General features: G+C 28.7%; 1 protein-coding gene across 10 annotated transcripts; it reads right to left on the bottom strand.

The window, feature by feature from the left end:
* Window positions 1-7,297: 7,297 nt before the first annotated feature.
* Window positions 7,298-18,098, bottom strand: LOC129285259 (protein FAR1-RELATED SEQUENCE 5-like). 10 transcript variants are annotated; one of them, XM_054920904.1, is made up of 7 exons: window positions 17,836-18,097; window positions 15,178-17,539; window positions 14,874-15,026; window positions 14,731-14,790; window positions 14,227-14,251; window positions 13,862-13,921; window positions 12,266-12,501 (listed from the first exon to the last, which is right to left on the bottom strand). In XM_054920904.1, exons 2-6 carry the CDS (start codon window positions 17,530-17,532, stop codon window positions 13,908-13,910), a joined length of 2,607 nt encoding a protein of 868 aa, XP_054776879.1. In that variant the 5' UTR covers window positions 17,533-17,539; window positions 17,836-18,097; the 3' UTR covers window positions 12,266-12,501; window positions 13,862-13,907. The 10 variants fall into 10 exon arrangements, 7 of the variants coding, with proteins under 7 accessions (XP_054776868.1, XP_054776879.1, XP_054776887.1 ...); XM_054920912.1 differs by having other exon boundaries at window positions 12,266-12,480; XM_054920893.1 differs by lacking the exons at window positions 12,266-12,501; window positions 13,862-13,921 and adding an exon at window positions 7,298-7,344.
* Between the last annotated feature and the right edge of the window lie 3,522 nt (window positions 18,099-21,620).

The raw sequence follows: 21,620 nt of genomic DNA, 5'->3' as shown, positions 1-21,620 counted from the left end.
AAAAAGATATAAACACATTCAAGAACATTCAACTGAATTCATACATTTCAGAACTGAAACGCAACATTAAATCTCAATTCAACATCTACAACTTCAATCTAAACCTGTAAATGGAATCAAATTCATAATCCAAACAAAACAATAATTTTGAAACCTTAAAAGAAGTAGAAGAAATTATAGAATTGAAAATACAAATGAGGAAAATAAATGTAAAAATCTCAAATCACAAGTTCATCTTCTTCGAAACTCAATGAAGAATCAGCCACTCATGCTTCTCTTCATCATTTGGTTGAGTTCTTGAACTTGAGAGGCTTCCATAGATGAATGTAGATGAATATATGAAGCTGGAATTGGCTTGAATCTGGATGAAATGTTGTGTTGGAATGAAGCTAGAAGTAGACGAAAATTGGACTAGAGAAGATGAGAAATCTGGACATGTATGGGCTAGAATGATCACTACAAGAAAAATTAAATTTAGCAAAATGTCATTTTTCATAGCTAAATTACATTTTAGCTATAAATTTTATCCCTCGCTAAATTCATAGCTAAAAAAGGGCTCGCTAAATTTAGCGAGGAAATGTATTTTTCTGGCTAATTAGTGAGGGATTTAGCGAGGGATTCAATCCCTCGCTAATCTCTCGCTAAATATGCTTATATTTAAAAATAATTATGCCATATCACCCGCCATATGTGATGTCAACTTATGATATGTCATCAATAACATCATGCTTTATTAACTACCATGTCACCTACCATCTCGTGCCCTATCACCCACTACATGTGCGACAACTCATAACACGTCATTATCCACCTTGCACCATGTCACTTACTCCTTACCGTATCATATATTCATCATGTTTATGTCAAAGCCAAGGTTTGAACCCTTGACCTCATACATTCCAAGCTTTATGCTCTCCTTCTTTGCCAGTTGAACTGAAAGACACTTACAAGCATTATATGATAAATTAAATATGTATATATATATATATATATATATTATTTAACTACATAAATATATCAAATAATATATTATAAAAATACACACGTATACATATTAAATTTTATTTTCAATTATTAATATGTTAAAAATATTTATATTTTATTTAAATTATTCTTTATATTATATTTTTAATAAAATATTATTTTATTAATGAAAATCAACTTAAAATAAAGAAAATATTAAATAATTTTATTATGAATATTTTAGTTAATTTTTAAATTTAAATATTATTTTTAAATAAAAATAATTAAATGTATAATTAGAAGTCATTGTCAAAAGGTAATTTTTTTTGTAGTAATTAGCTAGGGATAGAATCTCTCGCTAAATCCCTTGCTAATTATCTTATTTTAGAGAGGGATTGACAGTCCCTCACTATTTTTCTCGCTAATTCTCTTATTTTAAAGAGGGATTAATAGTTCCTCGCTAATTTTCTTGCTAATTTAAGTCAAGTTAGGAAATCAATATCCCTCGCTAATTTCCTCGCTAACTTGGTATTTTAGAGAGGAATAGATGATCCCTCGCTAAATTTCCTCGCTAATTTGCATTTTTTAGTAGTGGATAAAGGAGCAGATCTGGACTTTGAAGAATAATGATGAACATGTGAAGTGAAGGATGGAGATGAGAGAAATGGATCTGGAAAATAGAGAGAAAATGTGGACGAAAATTGAGAGAAAATGAGAGAAAATATGGCTGAAGAGAGAGATTGAAATGTGAAAAATGAATCTGAAAATGAAAAATAAAGGCTTATGTAGGTGTAGAAAATGTGAAGGTGATAAAACTAAAGTAAATGGTGATAATAACAATGTAAAATTTAGATTTGAAATAGCTAATTTTCAGCTGGAAAATTAATTAAAATTGGCTGAAAATCATGCCGAAATTTGGCGCCTAATAAACTGAATGAATGAGTATGGAAAATGTGACTTGATGCATAGACAATGTGACTCTTCCTTGATTCATAATCAGCTGCCACGTGAACTCCTAAATTCAGATTGCAACTCACGCCTAAATTGCTTTTCCCTTATATCATATGATGATGTCATCTTATAAATTCCTTTGGATCAAAAAATTTATGCACATAAATGCTCCTTTGTTTTTCTTGATAATGTCATGCAATGTTTCTTCTTGAAATCAGATTTGAATCACGCACAAAGTCACAGACATGCCCCTAATATTTTATTTAATTAATTTCTTCAATTAATTTCTAAAATTAAGTGCGAATATCACAACCTCTTCAATTCTAAAATTAAAATGTCAAATAAGCCTTCTCTTACACTTGAATTCTTCAATAAGATTGACTTAGTCATTGCTCCTTGATTTCAAATTTGCTTCCTCAAAAATATGAAAATAAAAGATACAAAACTAAATAAATCCTAAAAAAAGAATTAAAAAGGAAAGAAAAGAGAATTAATGCGCAATATCTTAAATTAAAATTTGAAAGTGTCAAAACAACCATCAAATAACACTATTAGAGTCCATGAAGTCAATATGAAAAAAACAACTAAAAACCAGAAAATAAACCCTAATATGTATAATTTGATACTAAAAATTAAGTGTTTTAATATGTAAAATATGAGATAGATCACATAATGATCACTGACATTTTTAATTAAGTTATAGTGAAATTTTTAATTATCTAAGATTAAATATGTTGTCCTAAAAGTAAGAGAGGTGGCATTTATACTAAGTTCAAACGCCACCTCTCTACAAATATTATTTAATAGTTACAATTTTAAAAATTTTTGAATTAATCAAAATAAATAAATATATATATACACACAAATTTGTAATTGTTTATTAAATAAATTATATTATGGTAATTTTCTAAACCTATAAAAATAAATAATTGATAAAATTTTTAAATAAGTTATAATGAAAGTTTTATTTATCAAATAACATATATAATAATGATTAAATATCTTATCCTAGAAATAAGAGAGGTGGCGTTTATAATGAATACAAATGCCACCAATCTACAATAATTATATTATAATTATTTATTTAATAACTTATATGATAATGTTTAAATTTGTTGTCCGAAAAAAAAGAGAGGTGGTGTTTATACTGACTACAAATGCCACTCTCTACAATAATTATTTAATAATTTATAATTTAAATAATTTTTAATTAATCAAAATTAATAAATATATATATATATACAAATTTGTAATTATTTTTAAATAAATTATATTATGGTAATTTTCTAAACCTATAAAATGAAATAATCAATATAATTTTTAATTAAGCTATAATGAAAGTTTTATTTATCTAATAACATATATAATAATAATTGAATCCTAAAAATAAGAGAGGTGGTGTTTATAATGAATACAAACACCACCTCTCTACAATAATTATTTAATAATTATTTATCTAATAACAATTATAATAATTTTTAAATTTGTTGTCTAGGAAATAGAGAGGTGGCATTTATATTGAGTACAAACACCACCTCTCTACAATAATTATTTAATAATTTATAATTTAGAGAATTTTAATTAATCAAAATTAATACATATATATATATTGTATTTTTTATTAAATAAATTATATAATGGTAATTTTCTAAACCTACAAAATTAAATAATCCACAAAATTTTTAATTAAGTTATAGTGAAATTTTTATTTATCTAATAATATATATAATAATATATATGATAATGATTAAATATCATATTCTAAAAATAAGAGAGGTGGTGTTTATACTGACTACAAATGCCACCTCTCTACAATAATTATTTCATAATTTATAATTTTTAAAAATTTTGAATTAATAAAAATAAATATAATCATATATATACAAATTTGTAATTGTTTATAAAATAAATTATATTATGGTAATTTTATAAACCTATAAAATTAATTAATCCATAAAAATTTTAATTAAATTATAGTAAAATTTTTATTCATCTAATAACATATAAAATAATAATTAAATATCTTATACTGAGAATAAGAGAGGTGGCATTTATAATGAGCACAAATACCACCTCTTTACAATAATTATATTATAATTATTTATCTAATAATAAATATAATAATGTTTAAATTTGTTGTTCATAAAATAAGAGAGGTGTCGTTTTTATTGACTATAAATGCCACTTCTTTACAAAAATTATTTAATAATTTATAATTTTAGAGAATTTTATATTAATCAAAATGAACAAATATATAAATATATATATATATATAAATTTGTAATTTTTTATTAAATAAATTATATTATGATAATTTTCTAAACCTATAAAATTAATTACTCAATACAATTTTTAATTAAGTTATAGTAAAAGTTTATTTATCTAATAATATATATAATAATAATAATTAAATATCTTATCCTAAAAATAAGAGGTGGTATTTTAATGAATATAAATGCCACCTTTCTCCAAATATTATTTAATATTTTATAAATTTAAAGAATTTTTAGTTAGTTAAATTTAATGTGTGTATACAAATTTGTAAATGTTCATTAAATATATTATATTGTGATAATTTTATAAACCTATAAATTTAATTAATTACTAAAAAATTTTATTAAGTTAAAGTGAAAGTTTTAATTATCTAATTATATATATAATAATCATTAAATATATTGTAAAGAAAGAGAGGTGACGTTTATATTGCTTACAAACGCCACCTCCCTACAACTATTATTTAATAACTTATAAATATAGAGTATTTTAATTTAATCAAATTTAATAGATATATATATATATATACACAAATTTGTAAATATATTTATCTACAATATATAAAATAAATGTTTGATATTATATATAATAGAATATAAATGAGGTGGCGTTTCTACTACACTGAAACACTACCTCTCTTATTTTAATTTGTAAAAAAAATATACAGGTGGTGTTTTCAAACTTGTAAAACACCACCTATCTAAATTTAATTTATTAATTAAGAATTTATATTTGTTATTAATTATAATTAAGTAATTATGTCAAAATTATTTTATGATTTATTAAAACAATTTGACAATTTAGATAGGTGACGTTTTATTACTGAAATGCCACTAAATATGAAACTAACTAGAAGTTGTAGCATTTTGTTTAATAAACACCAGCTATATTTATTTATTAAAATTTTAACAAGATGTGTAATTTATAAGCAGTGGCATTTGATATTAAAAACACTACCTAAGGTGTTTGAATTTTAGTATTAGTAGCGTTTCATTTTTTATTGCTATAAAATGCATGCTACTAGATTCTATTTCTATAGTAGTGTAAGAAATTCTAGGATATGAGAGATTAATGTTAATAAAGTGCCTCCAAAGGCAAAAGGATGTTAATATGAAAATGAATAAGTTTAGAGTAATTAAGGAATAAGTTCATATTGATTGGAAATATTTTTAGAATGAAAAACAGAAATTAGAAGTTAATATGATAAACTTGCCTCAGAGAAATTTTGAAATTTCAGAGGAAATTTCGAAAGACAGGGAAGCTCATTGACAAAAAGTCAGAAACTTTGATACATTTGAAGAAAATCAAAATAACAACTTAAATTTTGAAGCATAGACAAAATTTCAAAATATTGAAGCATGTTTCGAAAGTTTTGAAGTACAGACAAAAGCTATGTAAGAACTTTCCAAATACTGAAGATCTTTTGAAAAGATTGGGTACAAAATTTCAAAATATTCAGAGAAATTTTGAAGTGAAGCAGAAGTTGTATTAGATGGCACGGAAATCTCAAAATATTAGAAAAAGTTTCAAAATTTTTAAGGATCAATAATAGAAGAATAGAAATTTTAAAATGTCAACACAAATTTAGAAAGAATAGGAAAGACAACACAAGGAATGGCATCCTTTAAAAGATCAGAGGAAACCCAGAAATTTTGAAGTTTATAAAGTGTTTTGGAATTTAGAATACAATTAAAGGCTCTACTGCAAAATGAATGGAAAAAGGAAGTGATGAAAATTTTGAAATTTAACGAAGAATTTCAAAATTGAGATGTTGAGAAATTGAAAATTTCAGAAGATAGAAAGAATTTTGAAAAATATATAACATAAGCTCAAACTATGGGTCAACTTCTAAAAGTCGTGACGCTTTCACGTTAAATCCAAATTAGAAAGATGACCAATTGTTAAAAAGCTCTAAATGTCTAGTTTCCCACTAAAGAAGATTGAGTTAAAAATTCAATTTAATTTGACAAATATGATTAAAAAAGCGAGCAAACATCAAGAACATTTTTCTATAGATCTGAAAGCTTCAACAGTAGACTTTGAAAAATCATATCTATTTCATATAAAATACATTCTGAATGAAAAAATAGATGTCTTTGAAAATATTTGTAAGTCTATTTTTAAATGAAAGAAGTTTCACACACAACATATTTGTGTACTAAGATATATAATGAAAATACTGATTAAAAATCAAAACTGAACATCTTCATAACTCTTAATTCAAAACCTAGACTTCAAGTGTTTATAACATAACTTCATTTTAAGAAAATATAACTTTTAAAAAATTTTATAGAGTTAGTTTTTAAATATTCTTTATAAAAAAAACTTTTTCAATCTTATAAAATATAAATGATTAAAAATAAGATTAAGAATGTTGTATTTCACTTTTCATTTTTTAGAACCAAAATGCTCGTTTTGTTTTAAAATAAATGCATATAAAAAATGAGATAAACATAAAAATTTTCAGTCTAATGATATTATATATACCTATCAAGTCCAAGGCTATGATGTATCCAAGCTTGTATGTCTTCATTTATTTATGCTTTTCTTGGATCATCTTTCTTTTTTTTATGTTCTTCAATTTTGAGTGTAGCATATAAGTGATAACTTTATTTTCTTTCTCTCCATACTCACTCTCATATTTGCTTGGACAACTTTCAATGATATAATATCAACAAGCTAGTTAGTCCAAATATCAATATATATGAGAATGAATATAAAAATTGTTATATCATGCCATGCATATGAAAAGTCTTGCATATCCAAAATATGAAAAAAATAATACTTTGAACACTTTTAGATGTATAATCATTTTAGAATCAACAAATAAAGAAAGATATGATGGCAGAGTCTTAATCCAAAATATGAAAAGTCTTACCGTTCTCTCCTCTGATCTCGACTTGGCCTCAGCCTTCATTCCAATACAGCTTCTTAATTCTTCATCTCCTTCAATGATGGCAGAGTTGCAGCTCCAACTCGAGCTCGGCTTCTTCACTCTTCTCTGAGCTTAGCAGCTATCGATGGTCACCTTCATCTTCTTCACTCTTCTTTCAGTAGTGTAGCGTCAAGTCTTGACCCTTCTCATCTTCGTATCCTTCACTTCCATGTTACATTCATTGCGATTCTAATTGATCTTGTGATGCTTGGTTCTGATTGCTGCCAAAATTAGCTCTAGTTTATTTTGAATGTTCTGATTGCTTGGTTATGATCTTGTGATATTTAATTGTGTTTATATGGTTTATTTTTTAATTGTCTTCTTCAATGCTGCCAAATTAAGGGGAAAAGACGTTGGTTCTGATTGCTTTGTTCTTTAAAGATAAGTCAAGATTATACTCAAATTAAGGGGCACAAGACAAAAGTGATAAAACAATATATATCAATTATTGGTCTTCAAACTTGGTCCGAGAGGTAAAATGTTAGAGCTAGATAGGTTGAAGGGATAAAACAATATATATCAATTACTGGTATGTCAACACCACCTACCAACATCCCATTAATTCCAAACCCCCAGGAACCACTCCAATCATTTTTCACAATTTTTCATTAAATTAATTACGTGTTACTCGCATGTTTATAAATGATAATTTTCATTGGAAAAGTTTTAGTTGGATGTATGCACTTATGGTTTGGTGCGAGCTTGAAAGGTGATAGTTTGACTATGTTATTTATAAAGGAGGCTTGCGCTAATGCAGTGTGATAGGTTTTATTATGTTTTATCTTCAACTTGAAAAAAAAAATGCTCATTTGGCTATAATTTGCATGAGAAACTTATATTTCCAACTTCAGACAATTGAATTTTGTCTTTACCCAAGAAATCAATCGTTTAAACCTTAGTTTTCCATGAGGTATTGTTTTGATGCTAAAATTTGTCTAAGATCAAAGGAGTAGGCATTTATGCTTGATTTTGAAGTTAAAAGAAATATTCTTGCTCTCATAAATTCAAGGATTAAGTTTTGTGTTACAAAATCGATTGTATAACTATGCTTTTCCACCGGACAGACTAAGAATTTATAAATGAATTGTGTGCAATGTTTTGAATGCAAAAGTAACTTTATATGATTTTGTTTTGGGACAATGACATAGACATTCCAAAAGGACCATTAATTTAACTTAGATCCCAAGTCAAATTTTTAGGAATTTGCAAATTCGATTTTTAATTTTGCAACTTCTTGATGATGAATTTACAACTTACGTTCCAAATTTTAATAGGAAAAATAAATTTTTTTATTCTTCAATCATGTTAAGATTTAGAAAATAACTTATAAATTCATTATAATGAAATTATAAAATTGAGAGCTGAACTCACAAATTCTTAAAAATTAGCACTTGAGACCTAAATTAAATTAAAATGACCTCTTTGTCATTCTCCCTTTTGTTTTAGATTGATTATTTTCACGATGTTAGCATGCTTTTATCCTACATAAATCCTATTAGGATGGTTTATTTTCTATGAATTAAATTATTGTGATTACATAACTAGTTTATTTTTAGTACGTTGGTAGAGGCTTAAGGCCATTAGGCATTGCATGTGACTTTATTTTGTTTAAATAATATTATTTTCTCCTTATATTTTCAATTGTAAATTTATTAGACAGTCTAACTTTTCAGGGAAGATTTTGTGATTTTTTTTAACTTATTATTTAGCTCCTTGTTCTATATGAAAATGCCAAAGAATATAGAGTTGGCTTTAGGTAAGAAGGAAGCCAACTCTAAAAAATGTTATTCTCCCGAAAAATGGGAAAATTTCCATGTTTGGACCTATTTTCAATATAGAACTTGTTGTTTGGCCTTATTCTACTGAACTCTATCGTGTTTTAGAAAGTCAAATCAAACATGAATTATAGTTCAGTAGATGTCATATGAATGAGTGCAAAGTATATTAATTGGGTTAAGGGGTTTTTGGAATTCACTCAAAGCAACATCGAAGATGATAGTGGGAGGTTTTTTGTCCTTGTAGGAACTATTTGAATGAGAGACAACTAAGTGCAAATGTGATATATGAAACTTAATTTGTGAGAGGTTACTCAAAAGTTATAAAGTATAGATATGGCATGGTAAAAGATTGAACATGCTAATGTCAAATACATCTCAATCATGAGATGTCGATGTTGATGATGATGATAATGATAAGATGGTTGATCAATTTGAGGATATGATCCGTGATGTGGGTAAAGAGGCCTTTGAGTAATCCTCGGTGTATAATAATATGTGTAGTGATACAAAGACACCTTTGTACCCGGGGTATAAGGAATAAAGTCTGCTGAAAGCAATGTTAGAATTGGTGAACTTGAAAGCTAGATTGGGATGGAGCAACAAGAGTTTCATTGAAATGTTTGGGTTGTTGAAATTATTTTTAATGAAAGAAAATGTGTTGCTGGTTCATTATTATAAGACGAAGAAAATTCTATGCCCATTGGGCATGGAGTTTAATAAAATACATATATTCCCAAATGACTTCAGACTATACAAGAAAGAGCATAAAGAAGAGAAGAAGTGTCCAATATGTGAGATGCAAGGTACAGAGAGAATAAAGCTCCTGTATAGGTGCTATGATATCTTCCAATTATAATGAGGTTTAAGTGGTTATTTGCTAATGAAAAATATGCAAAAAAAATATGATATAGCATGCAAATGAGAGGATTTCTGATGAAAAGCTCCAACATCTGACTGATTCAAAACAATGTAAGAAAATTGACACATCATTTCTCAAGCTCAGCAATGATCTAAGGAACCTCAAGCTTGAATTTAGTATGGATGACACGAATCCTTATGGTGGCCTTAGTAGTGTACATATTTCATGGCTTGTTCTATTGGTGATTTATAGCTTATCTCTCTTGTTGTGCATGCAACACAAGTATATCATCTTGTCTATGTTTATTTTGGGACAAAAATAATTAGGGAATGACATTGATGTTTACCTAAAACCATTGATCAAAGACTTGAAAAAGCTGTGGGAGGTAGGTGTAGATGTGTTCAATATGAATCAAAAAGAGGTATTCAAGCTGTGCATAATGATCTTTTGCACTATAAATGACTTCCTTGCATATGAAAACTTGCCCGATTACAGTGTTAAGGGGCATAAAGCATGTCCGATTTGTTAAGCAGGCACATACTACCTTCAACTTCATCATGGAAAGAAGACAATATATCTTGGCCATAAGAGATTTCTTGAAGAGGGTCACTATTAATGTAGAATGAGGAAAGCTTTCTATAGTGGCCAAGAGTATGGAACTGCCCTAAAGCCATTAATAGAAGAGCAAGTTTATCAATTGGTGAAACACATTAATGTTATCTTTAGTAAAACTATAAAAAGTAGTGAAAAAAAATTGGAAAAAGAGGTCTATCTTCCTTATTGGTGCTACAGTGATATGAGATATTGTATTGATGTCATGCATATGGAGAAAAACATGTGTGATAATATTGTTGGAACACTTCTCAACATACCAAGCAAGTCCAAGGATGATGTAAAAGCAAAATTGGATTTGATGGACATGAAAATTAAAGAGAACTTGCATCTAAGGCCAAATGGTAAGAGGATTTATTGTTCCCCAACTGAACATACTTTGTGCAAGGACGAGAAAAGAAGCTTTTGAATGCTTATACAACATGAAATGCCCTCAAGGTATTTTTCAAATTTTAAGAAGCTTGTATCAATAAAAGATTTAAAATTAGTAGGCCTCAAATCTCATGATTGTCATGCCTTAATGCAACAAATACTATCGGTGGCTATTTAAGGCTTCTGGAAAGATGATTTGAGAGACATTATAACCAAGATTTGCTTTTTCTTCAATACTATACGCCATAAAGTCCATAAGACCGAAGAATTGGATGAACTAGAAATGAAACATATCTTATCTTGTGCTAACTTAGAAGGCTCTTTCTTCCATCATTTTTTTGACATCGTGATACATTATATTATTCATCTAGTGAGGAAGATAAAGTTGTGTAACCCTATTCATTTACGATGGATATATCCAATTAAAAGAATAATCAAAGTCCTAAAAGAGTATGTGAAAAGCCATGCCTTCCTAAAGCATCCAGTGTTCAAAAATATGTCATTGAACAAGCAATGGAATTTTTTTAAGATTATTTGAATCACGTACGACTTGTTGTATTAAGACAACATCATGTCAAAGATCGTAGACATGGCATTTCTGTGAAGACTGTGAACCCTCATGAATTACAACAAGTACACATGCGTTTAGAGAACTTGTGAGGGATCAAAACAATTGAAATAGGATGACTGAGCAAAGATTGATTAGGGAATATAATAGTACTTTTGCAAAGTGGTTCAAACAAAAAGTTGAGAAAGAAGATTGTGTTTTTTATATTGTTAAAGGGTTGCCACAAGGTCCTAAATGTGATGTTATATGCTAGACTGTATTTGATATTAATGAGTGTTTGTTCTACATGAAGTCTCTAGTCAACAAGAGTAATGTGCAAAACATTGGTGTCACACTGATGGCGGAAAGATCTAAATCCTTTGTTTGCATTCATGTTTTATTACATAGTTATTGAAGAGATCTAGGAGGTTAACTATCTTAAATTTAGAATCTCCATTTTCAAATGCAAGTAGGTTGATGTTAAAAATGGTTTTCATTAAGAGAGGTTGGAATTTACATTGTTCAATATGAATACTTTATGTTTTGGTGAACCTTTTATTATGGAAAACTAAGCAAAATAGATGTTTTATGTCATAGATCCAAGAAATAAAAGGTGGTCAATGGCTCTCGAAGGAAAAAAGGAAGATTAATATCAATGAGAAACATTGTTCAAATTTTGATATTTTCAAAACTCCTTCTTTCTCAATAGGCTTGGTTGTACTGTATGTAAAAGATGAAATGAATGATAAACAAGGCACAAGAGATGATCACCATGAAGAGATATGAGAGTATCACTATTTAGAATTATTTGAAAAATTATTTATTTATTTATCATTGTGTTTGATTATTTAATTTGTTATTTCTTGTATCATTCATTTTTTTATAAAGTTGAAAAAAGTGCTACATGCTGTAGAGGACGGATGAAAATGAAAAAGGGCATAGGGTTCACCCAGGATGAACCCCAGCACAAACAATGAAAGAAGAATTTGAACTGCAGAAACAAAAAGAAGAGAAGAACTAGGAGCAGACACTGCTACAAATAGGGCTCCTTTCAGTTTGCTTCCATAAAAGTTAAGGCAAAAATAGTAACCTGAGGTTCATAATCACAATAATTCACAGCACACATAATCAATTAATCAATTTGTCAATGCCACCCCATGGGAGCATTCTCAGAACCTTCATGAGCATCCTGTAGTAGGATTTTGGAAATCTGAGCAACACAAGAAAAGATGGAGATGCAGGAAAATGGAGAAGACGCACAAGGAAGATGAACTATTTCTATTCTCCATCTATAAAAAAATTAGTATAATTTCGTCTTCTATTGATTTATTATATGATGTTGCGCTTACATGTATATAAAATTTGGATTTAAATCATTTGAAATTAAAATTGGTAATTTTTTGAAAGCTTTTTTTTTTGTTAATTTTCGCTCATTTTATTATTTTTTTTATAAAAATACAAATCTTCTCTTTCCTAAAATAGAAAACCAAACAGAAATTCACTAGTTCTATCTTTAGAGAATTTAAATTTATAAAATTTTCCTATTATGCCCTTGGCATTTAATACGTGTAATAACATGTTTTTCAGATATTTATACAAAAACGGTGTGGAAAGTGGAAACCATGCATTGTGATTAAGAAAGAAAAAGAAGTAGCCATTGGTATATCAATGGCTTAAGATTGCGCATTGATTATTGGAGAGAAGTATGAGTGATGAATGATTAAAAGATATGTTTAATACCGTATTCGACAGTGAAGAGGCTATAACCATGGCCTTTTCAAAAACAAAGCAATCATGGTCGTTCATGATAAACAATCTTGCCATAATTTTTACTCGCATGCTTTTAATAAAAGGAAAATAATAAATTTGTTTGAGAAAATATTCATTTGCTAACGTACAGAAAAACACTTAATGGCAATAATAAACTTTTTAAATTTAAATAGATACACAAAAGGATTAAAATATCATTAAGAATAACATGAATTAATTGTATATAATTATTTTCCATTGAAACGCATAAATTCAATTTTTATTACATTTCAAATTCAAATTTTAAATAGAAAAAATTATTTGTTATATTATATAATAATTCTAAGGATATTTTAATCAATAAAAAATTATTGCTCATATTTTGTAGCAAGTAGATCATATGCTATTTTTCAAGGTTAAAAAAAAAATTCAAAATACTACTCCATCCGTTCCCTTTTACAAGACATCTTTTAGTAAATTACAAATATTAATAAGGTCAATTAAATACAGTTTGAAATCTTAATTATTATTTTTTATACAATTCTAAAAACACTCTTCATTAATAAGGGAGAAAGAGAAAGTAATATATTTAAGGAGTAAAATAATTATAGTAATATTGATATAACTATCATAAACGAAGCTTTTTTTCTTTTTTTTTCAAGACGTCCTATACTTTAGAAGTTAGAACATAAAGTCACTTCCTAAAATGTTTTATAAAATGCAGGGAGGGAGCATTTTCTTTTTTTTTTTTTTAATAATTGTGAATAACAAGGAAATGAATGGACTTTCAGAATGTAAAAATGAAACCGAAGATAACTTACCAAGCAGCAAGTCATCACAACTGCAAGAACAAGCCCACGCTATAATTCACACCAAAATATCTGCACGTTATCATGTACTCCATCCGATCCAAAATATAAGTATTTTTTTCAACTAATCTTAATTCAAAATATAAACAATCTAGTACATGTAAGAAAAGTCCCATTTTACTCCTTGTATTTATTAACATAAATCTTTGTGTGATTATATCTCTCACTCATCATAGAATATATCGGTGATTGAGACTAGGAGTAAAAGAAAAAATATATATATATATTTTTATGGGAATGAAGACTTTATTAATATGCAATTTTAAAAAAAAAACTACTTATATTTTGTACCAGGGGAGTAGCCAAGTGAAATGTACCTAAAATTTCGTTTGGTAGCATTAACTGCAATAACACAAGAACATAATGGAAGTTGAGCATGTAGAGATTCAGGACAAGGAAAAACAAGAGAAAGAGGAAAAGAATACTTGAGATGTGTTAGCTTTCATTGCAAGAATTTTCTATTTTTCATTCAATTACATAAATGTGCATATAATCCATAACTACAATGTCATTGTAAATGTCATTGTGCACATATTATCCTACAAGACTAATGACTCAGTTCAATACCTTTATGGTTGATAAATTCAAACTATGTACAGCAGAGGGAACTCATTCAATCATTTTCATTCCCTCTTACTTATGCAGCGTCTGAAGTTCTGTATCTATGATCATACAGCAAGAATGAAGATGAATGGGGATTTTGGATATCCATTACCTATAATACAATAAATACAAGTACAACAGATCAATATGCAAGCAACATAGATTCCTCCGTCAACGTGTCTGGGACTAAATACTGTAAGTAACCAATATGTGTTTACCTGTCTCATTTGATTAGTGCTGCGGATGGATTGCTGGTATGTGCTTTGGATTACAGGCTCCTGAATAAGAATTATTTGACAAGTCATACACAGCAGCAAATTCGGAATATAATCAGAAAAGGTTCGGCCAGACAAACAAACACCTGAAGTAGTTGAGATTGGCCAGGAGAATCCCGTTGGTTAGAAAAGAAGTTCTGTGGATGGTACGTGTTATCGTTAGATTGGGAGTCCAGCGCAAGATTGGACTGTTCATACATGCACTGAACCACATGGTTGGCTTCAAAATTATACAGTCCCTGTATCAGAAATTAAAGAATCAATAGATCACTTTGTTCTTTCACTAGCATTGTGCGTTTAAGCAAATGAATCCTAGAGAGTAGTAAAATGATCACAAGATTCACGAAGTTGCTTTGTGATCTGTATTACTGATATATTATAAAGTATGACCTGCATAATGGGATTTGGTGTTGTAGATTGAGAAGAAACGTATGCAGAAGAAGGACTTGAAATGCAGGCAACAGTATCAGGCGGAGAGACTTCCACATCTAGAACCCTTTCAGTGTCTAATCCATCGCAATGCATAGTTGTTTGATGGCCCCTAACAGGCGTAGAACTCCCTTCTTTTTCTTCATCCATTCTGTTACTTTCATTTTGATCTTCCATTGCTTGTCCATTGAGAAAGATGTCTGCAGGCTCATTCTCAGAAGCATTTACATCAACGCTACTGGAGGTGATAATATGAGTTTCTACACCTTTCAATGTCAAGATTTTCTCAACTCCTTCCATTATCTCATCAAGTTTCCTCTGAGCGAATCGATAAGCTTCATCAGATTCAGAGGCCCTTGCTGAAAACTTGAGCAGTCTGTGGCACAAATCCTTGTAACGGCTCGCTACAATCATCTTAGGATCATTTTGCATGTCAAAAATCTCCTTGACAGTTCCGAACCTTGCCTCTTTTGTCCATCTTTTCAAGATGTACCCAGATGAAACCACTTTTATGTTCCTATGGTCAAGCACTTTTAGTGCATGGCCGCACAAAAATCCAACATGCTCAAACTGCATGCAACTGCACACAACTGTATCATCCAAAGAATTGAATGTGACATTATATTGTCTAATATGTCCAAACGTATTTGCTTTATACTCAAGCAGTGATCCATTCCTACTGAATTGGTTAACAACAACATTTAAAGACTTCTCATATCCTTGCTGAAATACTTCAAATGCCCTTGGAGTATATACATCACTTCCATGCTTTAACAAAACAACATTACCCATTAGTCTTGGCAAACATCTTCTCATCTCATCATTAGCTTCAATTTCTTCATAACGTAGTTCATCCACTACCCTTTCAAAATGCTTCAAGAATTGAATGACATCAAGGTCAGAATTTAAATAACCTCTAAATTTATGAGACAAAATCTCACCTAAATGAAAGCCTTTTGTATCCAAAAAAAATGTATTTCGACCAAAGACAACTGCCCATTTCTCTCTTTCTCTGTACATCCATCTCAACCATTCATTTTTCTGGAGATCATACTTCTCCAACATAGCCTCCCAAGCATGAGTAAAGTCCTCCTCATATTTGTGGTCATAAATACAGCATCGAAGATCATTGGCAAAAGAATTAGCATCCTTAACGACTTGACTCAGGTGTCTTAAAGTGTTTTCATACATGTGCCATACACAAGTAAGATGGTTTGTTTCAGGCAAAACTGTATTGACGGCTTCAATAATAATAGCTTCTTGTTCTGTGAGAATAGCCTTAGGCTTTTTCCCAGACATAGCATTAATGAAGGTACGAAATAGCCAATTAAATGATTCAGTAGTATCATCATAGAGAAGTGCAGCTGCAAAGATCACCACCTGCTTGTGATGATTAACACCTATAAATTGCACAAACGGTCGAAGTTCTCTGTTTGTTCTGCAAGTTGTGTCCAAACAAATAACATCACCAAAATAATCATAATCCAGTACCATACTGTCATCAGACCAAAATATATTGCTTACCTTATCATCAACATCTAATTGTATGGAATAAAAAAATGTGGGATTTTCAAAATGCTGTCTTTGAAAGTAACCCAATAAATGACCTGCTTCTCCTTCATTCATATCTCTATCCCTCTCTGACTGAAGATGATTGTCATAATCCATAGAAATTTGATCAAGAGACACACGAGCTGCAAATTTTCTATTCATCATTTCAAATGCTGACTTTGACTTTGGTCCCACAGTATTTTTCAGGTCAGCTTCTACATCTTGAGCAGCATTTTGTTCATTTTGCAACATCAACGTGTGAGCATTACAAGGATTTATACTATCATGATTGTGCTGTTCTTCAAAATGGGTAACTCGGTACTTACCATCTGGTTGGCGAGTGATGATCATATGAGCCAAGCAACCAGTCCTTGTTTCTTTCCTATGTTTCTTCACATTAATGTCTCTTTTGTCTTTCCTACGGTATCCTTCTTTGGAGCAAGTAAACTTCCTAGACACCACCTGACCATGTACTTTACTCCTATTTACCCAATCTTTTCGAACACTGAAACCCACCAACCTGGCATATTTGTTATAGAATCTGTATGCATGCTCATCAGATTCAAATTCTGTCCCAATTCCTAATACATTACTGGTACTGGTTTCACCTGTGGAAGGATGACCAGATTGAGCATCATTAATATGTATAACATTGGGGCTACAACAGTTCTGCTCCACATTCAAGTCCAAGTTATTCGATGTCTCAGGTCTGACTTCAATATTTTCTTCATGCGCACTGCCCAAGTCGCTATTATCCCCATCCATTAAAAACCTGCACTAAACTATTAACAAATGAGTGAAACTACAATAGGAACAAAAATCGTCCTCTCCCCTTGATAGAAAACCAAGCAATCTATTCAACAATAACCTGTCTCAAACCCGAAAGAGACATGCTTTCTATATACAAATTTCAATACCAAAAGAAAGTTGCTCAAATTGAACCAAGAAAATAAAGGAATAATCAGTTAATATAAGGAAATACTGTTATTACAGGCTAGTGATTTATTACCAATCCTAATCGATCCAAACTCAGCAACGATGAATTCAAAGCACAGGGAGACAGAATACCTGAGAACTGAGCCGCTGATATCCGAAATTAGGGTTTGCGGTGATAGCGATAACTAGGAATCCATGGAAGGTGCAGCGATATGACTATATGAGAATTGAGAACAGAAACAATGAGCGTGAGGATTAGGGAACGGAACCTTAGTCTCGAATTGGAAGTCAGAAATGTTGGAGAAAAATAATGCGAGAATTACATTCAGATCCCATATAAAAGAATTAATTACTAAGTCTCTCAAAAATAATTGGCTCACACTCGCATCGCCGCGTGGCTCAGAGGGTTGGTGATTCAATTTCATGTCCAATGGCAACCATTTTTTATTCTCGAGAAGGTTGAGACCGCTTCCTTATCTCCCGTTATTTTGTATTTGTGTTAAGTAATAAAAATATTCATAAAATAATTAATTATGGACACTTAATATTTTAAAGTAAAAAAAATAAAAATATTCATAATGTTATATGAATAGGTATAAAAGTAATCAGACCGTTAACTTTAATCTAACACCATTAACTTTGACTGTTAAATATTGACTGTGCATATCACCTGTCAGTCTTTGCTAACATGAACTAATAAATGGGTAAAAATATCTATAAAATCATCATCTAAAAGCAAAAATAACCATAACGTTACTAGAGTTAGTTCAAAGTGATCAATCCATCTAATCTCTTAAATGTTAACCGTTTAGTTAATACCTAAGTAAAAGTTGACTATTTTTTCACTGATATAGAAAAAAATATTTCCATATGAATATTTACAAGATGTTGATTGATAATCGTTGGAGTACCTATAATGTTACTTTAGTAGATGCAATAGTAACTAGTCAGTCAAACTCAATGCTACATAGTTTCTTTCCATCGCCAAATATCTTGACTCCTTCCTTTCTCTTTCTCCATTCATTTTTCTTATCTGCAAAACTTGAGATTTAACATAGTGAGATAGGTTGTACAAAATCAAAAATCAAGATTGAGCATATCTAGATTAAGAACATTGTCATAACCTTAAACAATTGCATTCATGATAGATTTAAAATTTTCAAATGATTTTCACCACTGCTACAAACAAACAAGTGATTTAATTTGATTTTTAATCAAAATGACATTTTCTCACATGATATTCATACAATGACCAATTAACCTTTAGAGAATTTCATCTAAAAATATTTTTTGTCTGCCTCAGTAAAAAAAATGATCAACTTTTGCTTAGGTGTCAACTAAACGGTCAACATTTAAGGGATTGAATAGATTTGTCATTTTTGCACTAATTTTGATTACGTTATAAGTATTTCTGCTCATAACCTAGGACTTTGTGGGTATTTTTGCTTCTGGCCGACAACTCTATGGGTATTTTTATTCCTTTATTAGTCCACGTCAAGAAAAAATGACACATGACATGCACAGTCAACATTTAACAGTCAAAATTAACGACGTTAGCTTAAAGTTAATAATCTGATTACTTTTACACCTATCCATATAACGTTATGGATATGTTTATCCTTTTCCTCATTTTAAGATACTGGGTGCTTGTGGCTAACCATTTTGTAAATATTTTTATCGCTTTATCCTTTGTTTTTTGTCTTAGTGGCCTAAAGGTTATACTTTGTTTCAATCTCAATCTCAATACAATTCATTTAATTTGCAAAGTGCTTGTAATTTCTTTGGGAAAAAAATTTACTTTTAATTTCAATTTTAGTGTTAAAAGTTATCTACTGTATATGACTTTAATTTTAATTTTAAAATTTAAGTTGCAAAGTTTAAGGATAAAATTAAGAAAAAATTAATTTTTTTGTCTTTCAATTTTTAACATATTTGTAACTCAATCCATTAACTATAACTCACTACAATTCAGTCCCTCAAATTTTAACTCAACTATAATTCATTTCCTTAACTTTTGACTCGTCTATAATTCAATCTCTTAACTTTTGTTAGTTCTTATATATATATATATATATATATATATATTATCTTAGATTACACATCAAAGAGCAAGAGGAGGATATTTTAGAGCATGATATGTACATTTCTTTTATCTTTCTTATTTAATAAGGATAATTTATTAAAAAATTTAAAAATAAGGATCAAATTATTAGCGAATCAAAAGTTGAGAGACTGAATTGGAGGGAGTCATAGTTGAAAGATTGAGTCACAGTGAGTTATATTTAAAGGATTGAGTTACAAATGAGTTAAATATTAAAGGACTAAAAGATTAATATTTTCTAAAATTAGTTTAAAAAAATAATCTACATGTCTTTATAAATTTTCTTAATTTTAATTAGATTCTTGCAATTTTATTTTTTTTAATTGATCTTGTATTTTTTTTAGATTTGTTAATTTTTAAATGTTAAAATTCTTATGGAATTAAGAAAATTTATATTTTATTATAATCTTATAATTAATTACATAATGTTTATATGTCAATAAAAATTTTATAATTAGATTCTGTCTTTTAAATAATTTTTTTACTTGAATAATTTTATTAAAAATTAATAAAAATGTAAAAATATATCAAATAAAATTTTAGCTGGTAGGTTATAAGAATTAACATATTTAAAAGATCAAACTATAAGTGATTGATTAAAATAAAATAAACTATAAAAATTAGAATCCTAATTAAAATTAAGAAAAATCATAAAGTCGTGCACATTAATTTTCTCAATTAATTCGTGTGTGTGTAAGATACTACTAGAATTTTAGAAATTTTATAATATCACAATTCTTTTTTTGCATAAGATATGTAGTGACTATTTTGCACAACTATATTTTTTATTCTGGAATACCTTTTATATATAAAATATTTAAGTGAATTAGGTCTTACCTAAGTTCACTAGGTCAATAAATGCTTTCAAGGTTTAGGAATGCTTACATTATATATTTACAAATTATTTATCAATAAAATTTTCATATTGGCAACAATAAATTTCCCATGCCAACGGCTAGTTTTAAGCAACCCATTTTAATGGCTACGTGTTACACCCTAACCAACTAAGCTAATTTTTATTTACTTATCTTTATATACTTTATAGCTAGATACACATTTTCTTAAGGGATGCATAATAATTTTATTATTGTATTTATTTTCTTAAAATTTCATTTATTTTAAAACATATAAAAAAATATCAAAGGATGAAACTAAAAGTTGTAAAGATAAGAGATTAACATTAGAAAAAAAAATGGAGAAATTAATCTATAGGTCCTTTAAGTTTTCATTGATTTTTTTTAGAGTTCCTATAATGCATTTTGTTTTAATAAAACTCTTATAGTTTGATTGATTGAATATACTAGTCCTTAAAATTTTAAATTATTAATGAATGATTAAATTAAAAGAAACTTTTAAAATTTATAAAAAAAATTGATTTGATACTTTTACCCAAAAAAGAAAAAATATAATTTGATCTAATACAATGTTTAAATTTTTATTAGGGTAAAAGTAAATTTTTGTCCTTAAAGTATTCTCTAAGAAACATCTAGTATTCTAAGCTATTGGTTGAAGCAATTTTTCCCTTAAAAAAATTAAAACAGATCATTTTTTGCCTTTGCCGTCAAGTTTCTAACGTTAATTGTTAGAAAATGCTAATTGGGATTCCAATGTTGACTGTTAGTAAATTTGATGGTAAGGGCAAAAATGTTCCAATTAATAATTTAAGGTGTTGAGTGCTTTTCAAAGAATACTTTAAGAGACACATTTGTTAAAGAATAAACCTCCAATCCATGCTTGATTCAATCAATTCGAGCTTGAATAAAGGACAAGATATCAAGCATTAAGCTTAGATGTTTTCAGAGTTTGCCAAGCTTGA

The sequence above is a fragment of the Prosopis cineraria genome, unplaced genomic scaffold (genome assembly GCF_029017545.1).
Source record: "Prosopis cineraria cultivar Desert tree isolate PC_DT_omini unplaced genomic scaffold, ASM2901754v1 PC1, whole genome shotgun sequence".
In the NCBI taxonomy this organism is placed as follows: domain Eukaryota; kingdom Viridiplantae; phylum Streptophyta; class Magnoliopsida; order Fabales; family Fabaceae; genus Prosopis; species Prosopis cineraria.
This window is presented reverse-complemented; position numbering and strand designations above follow the sequence as displayed.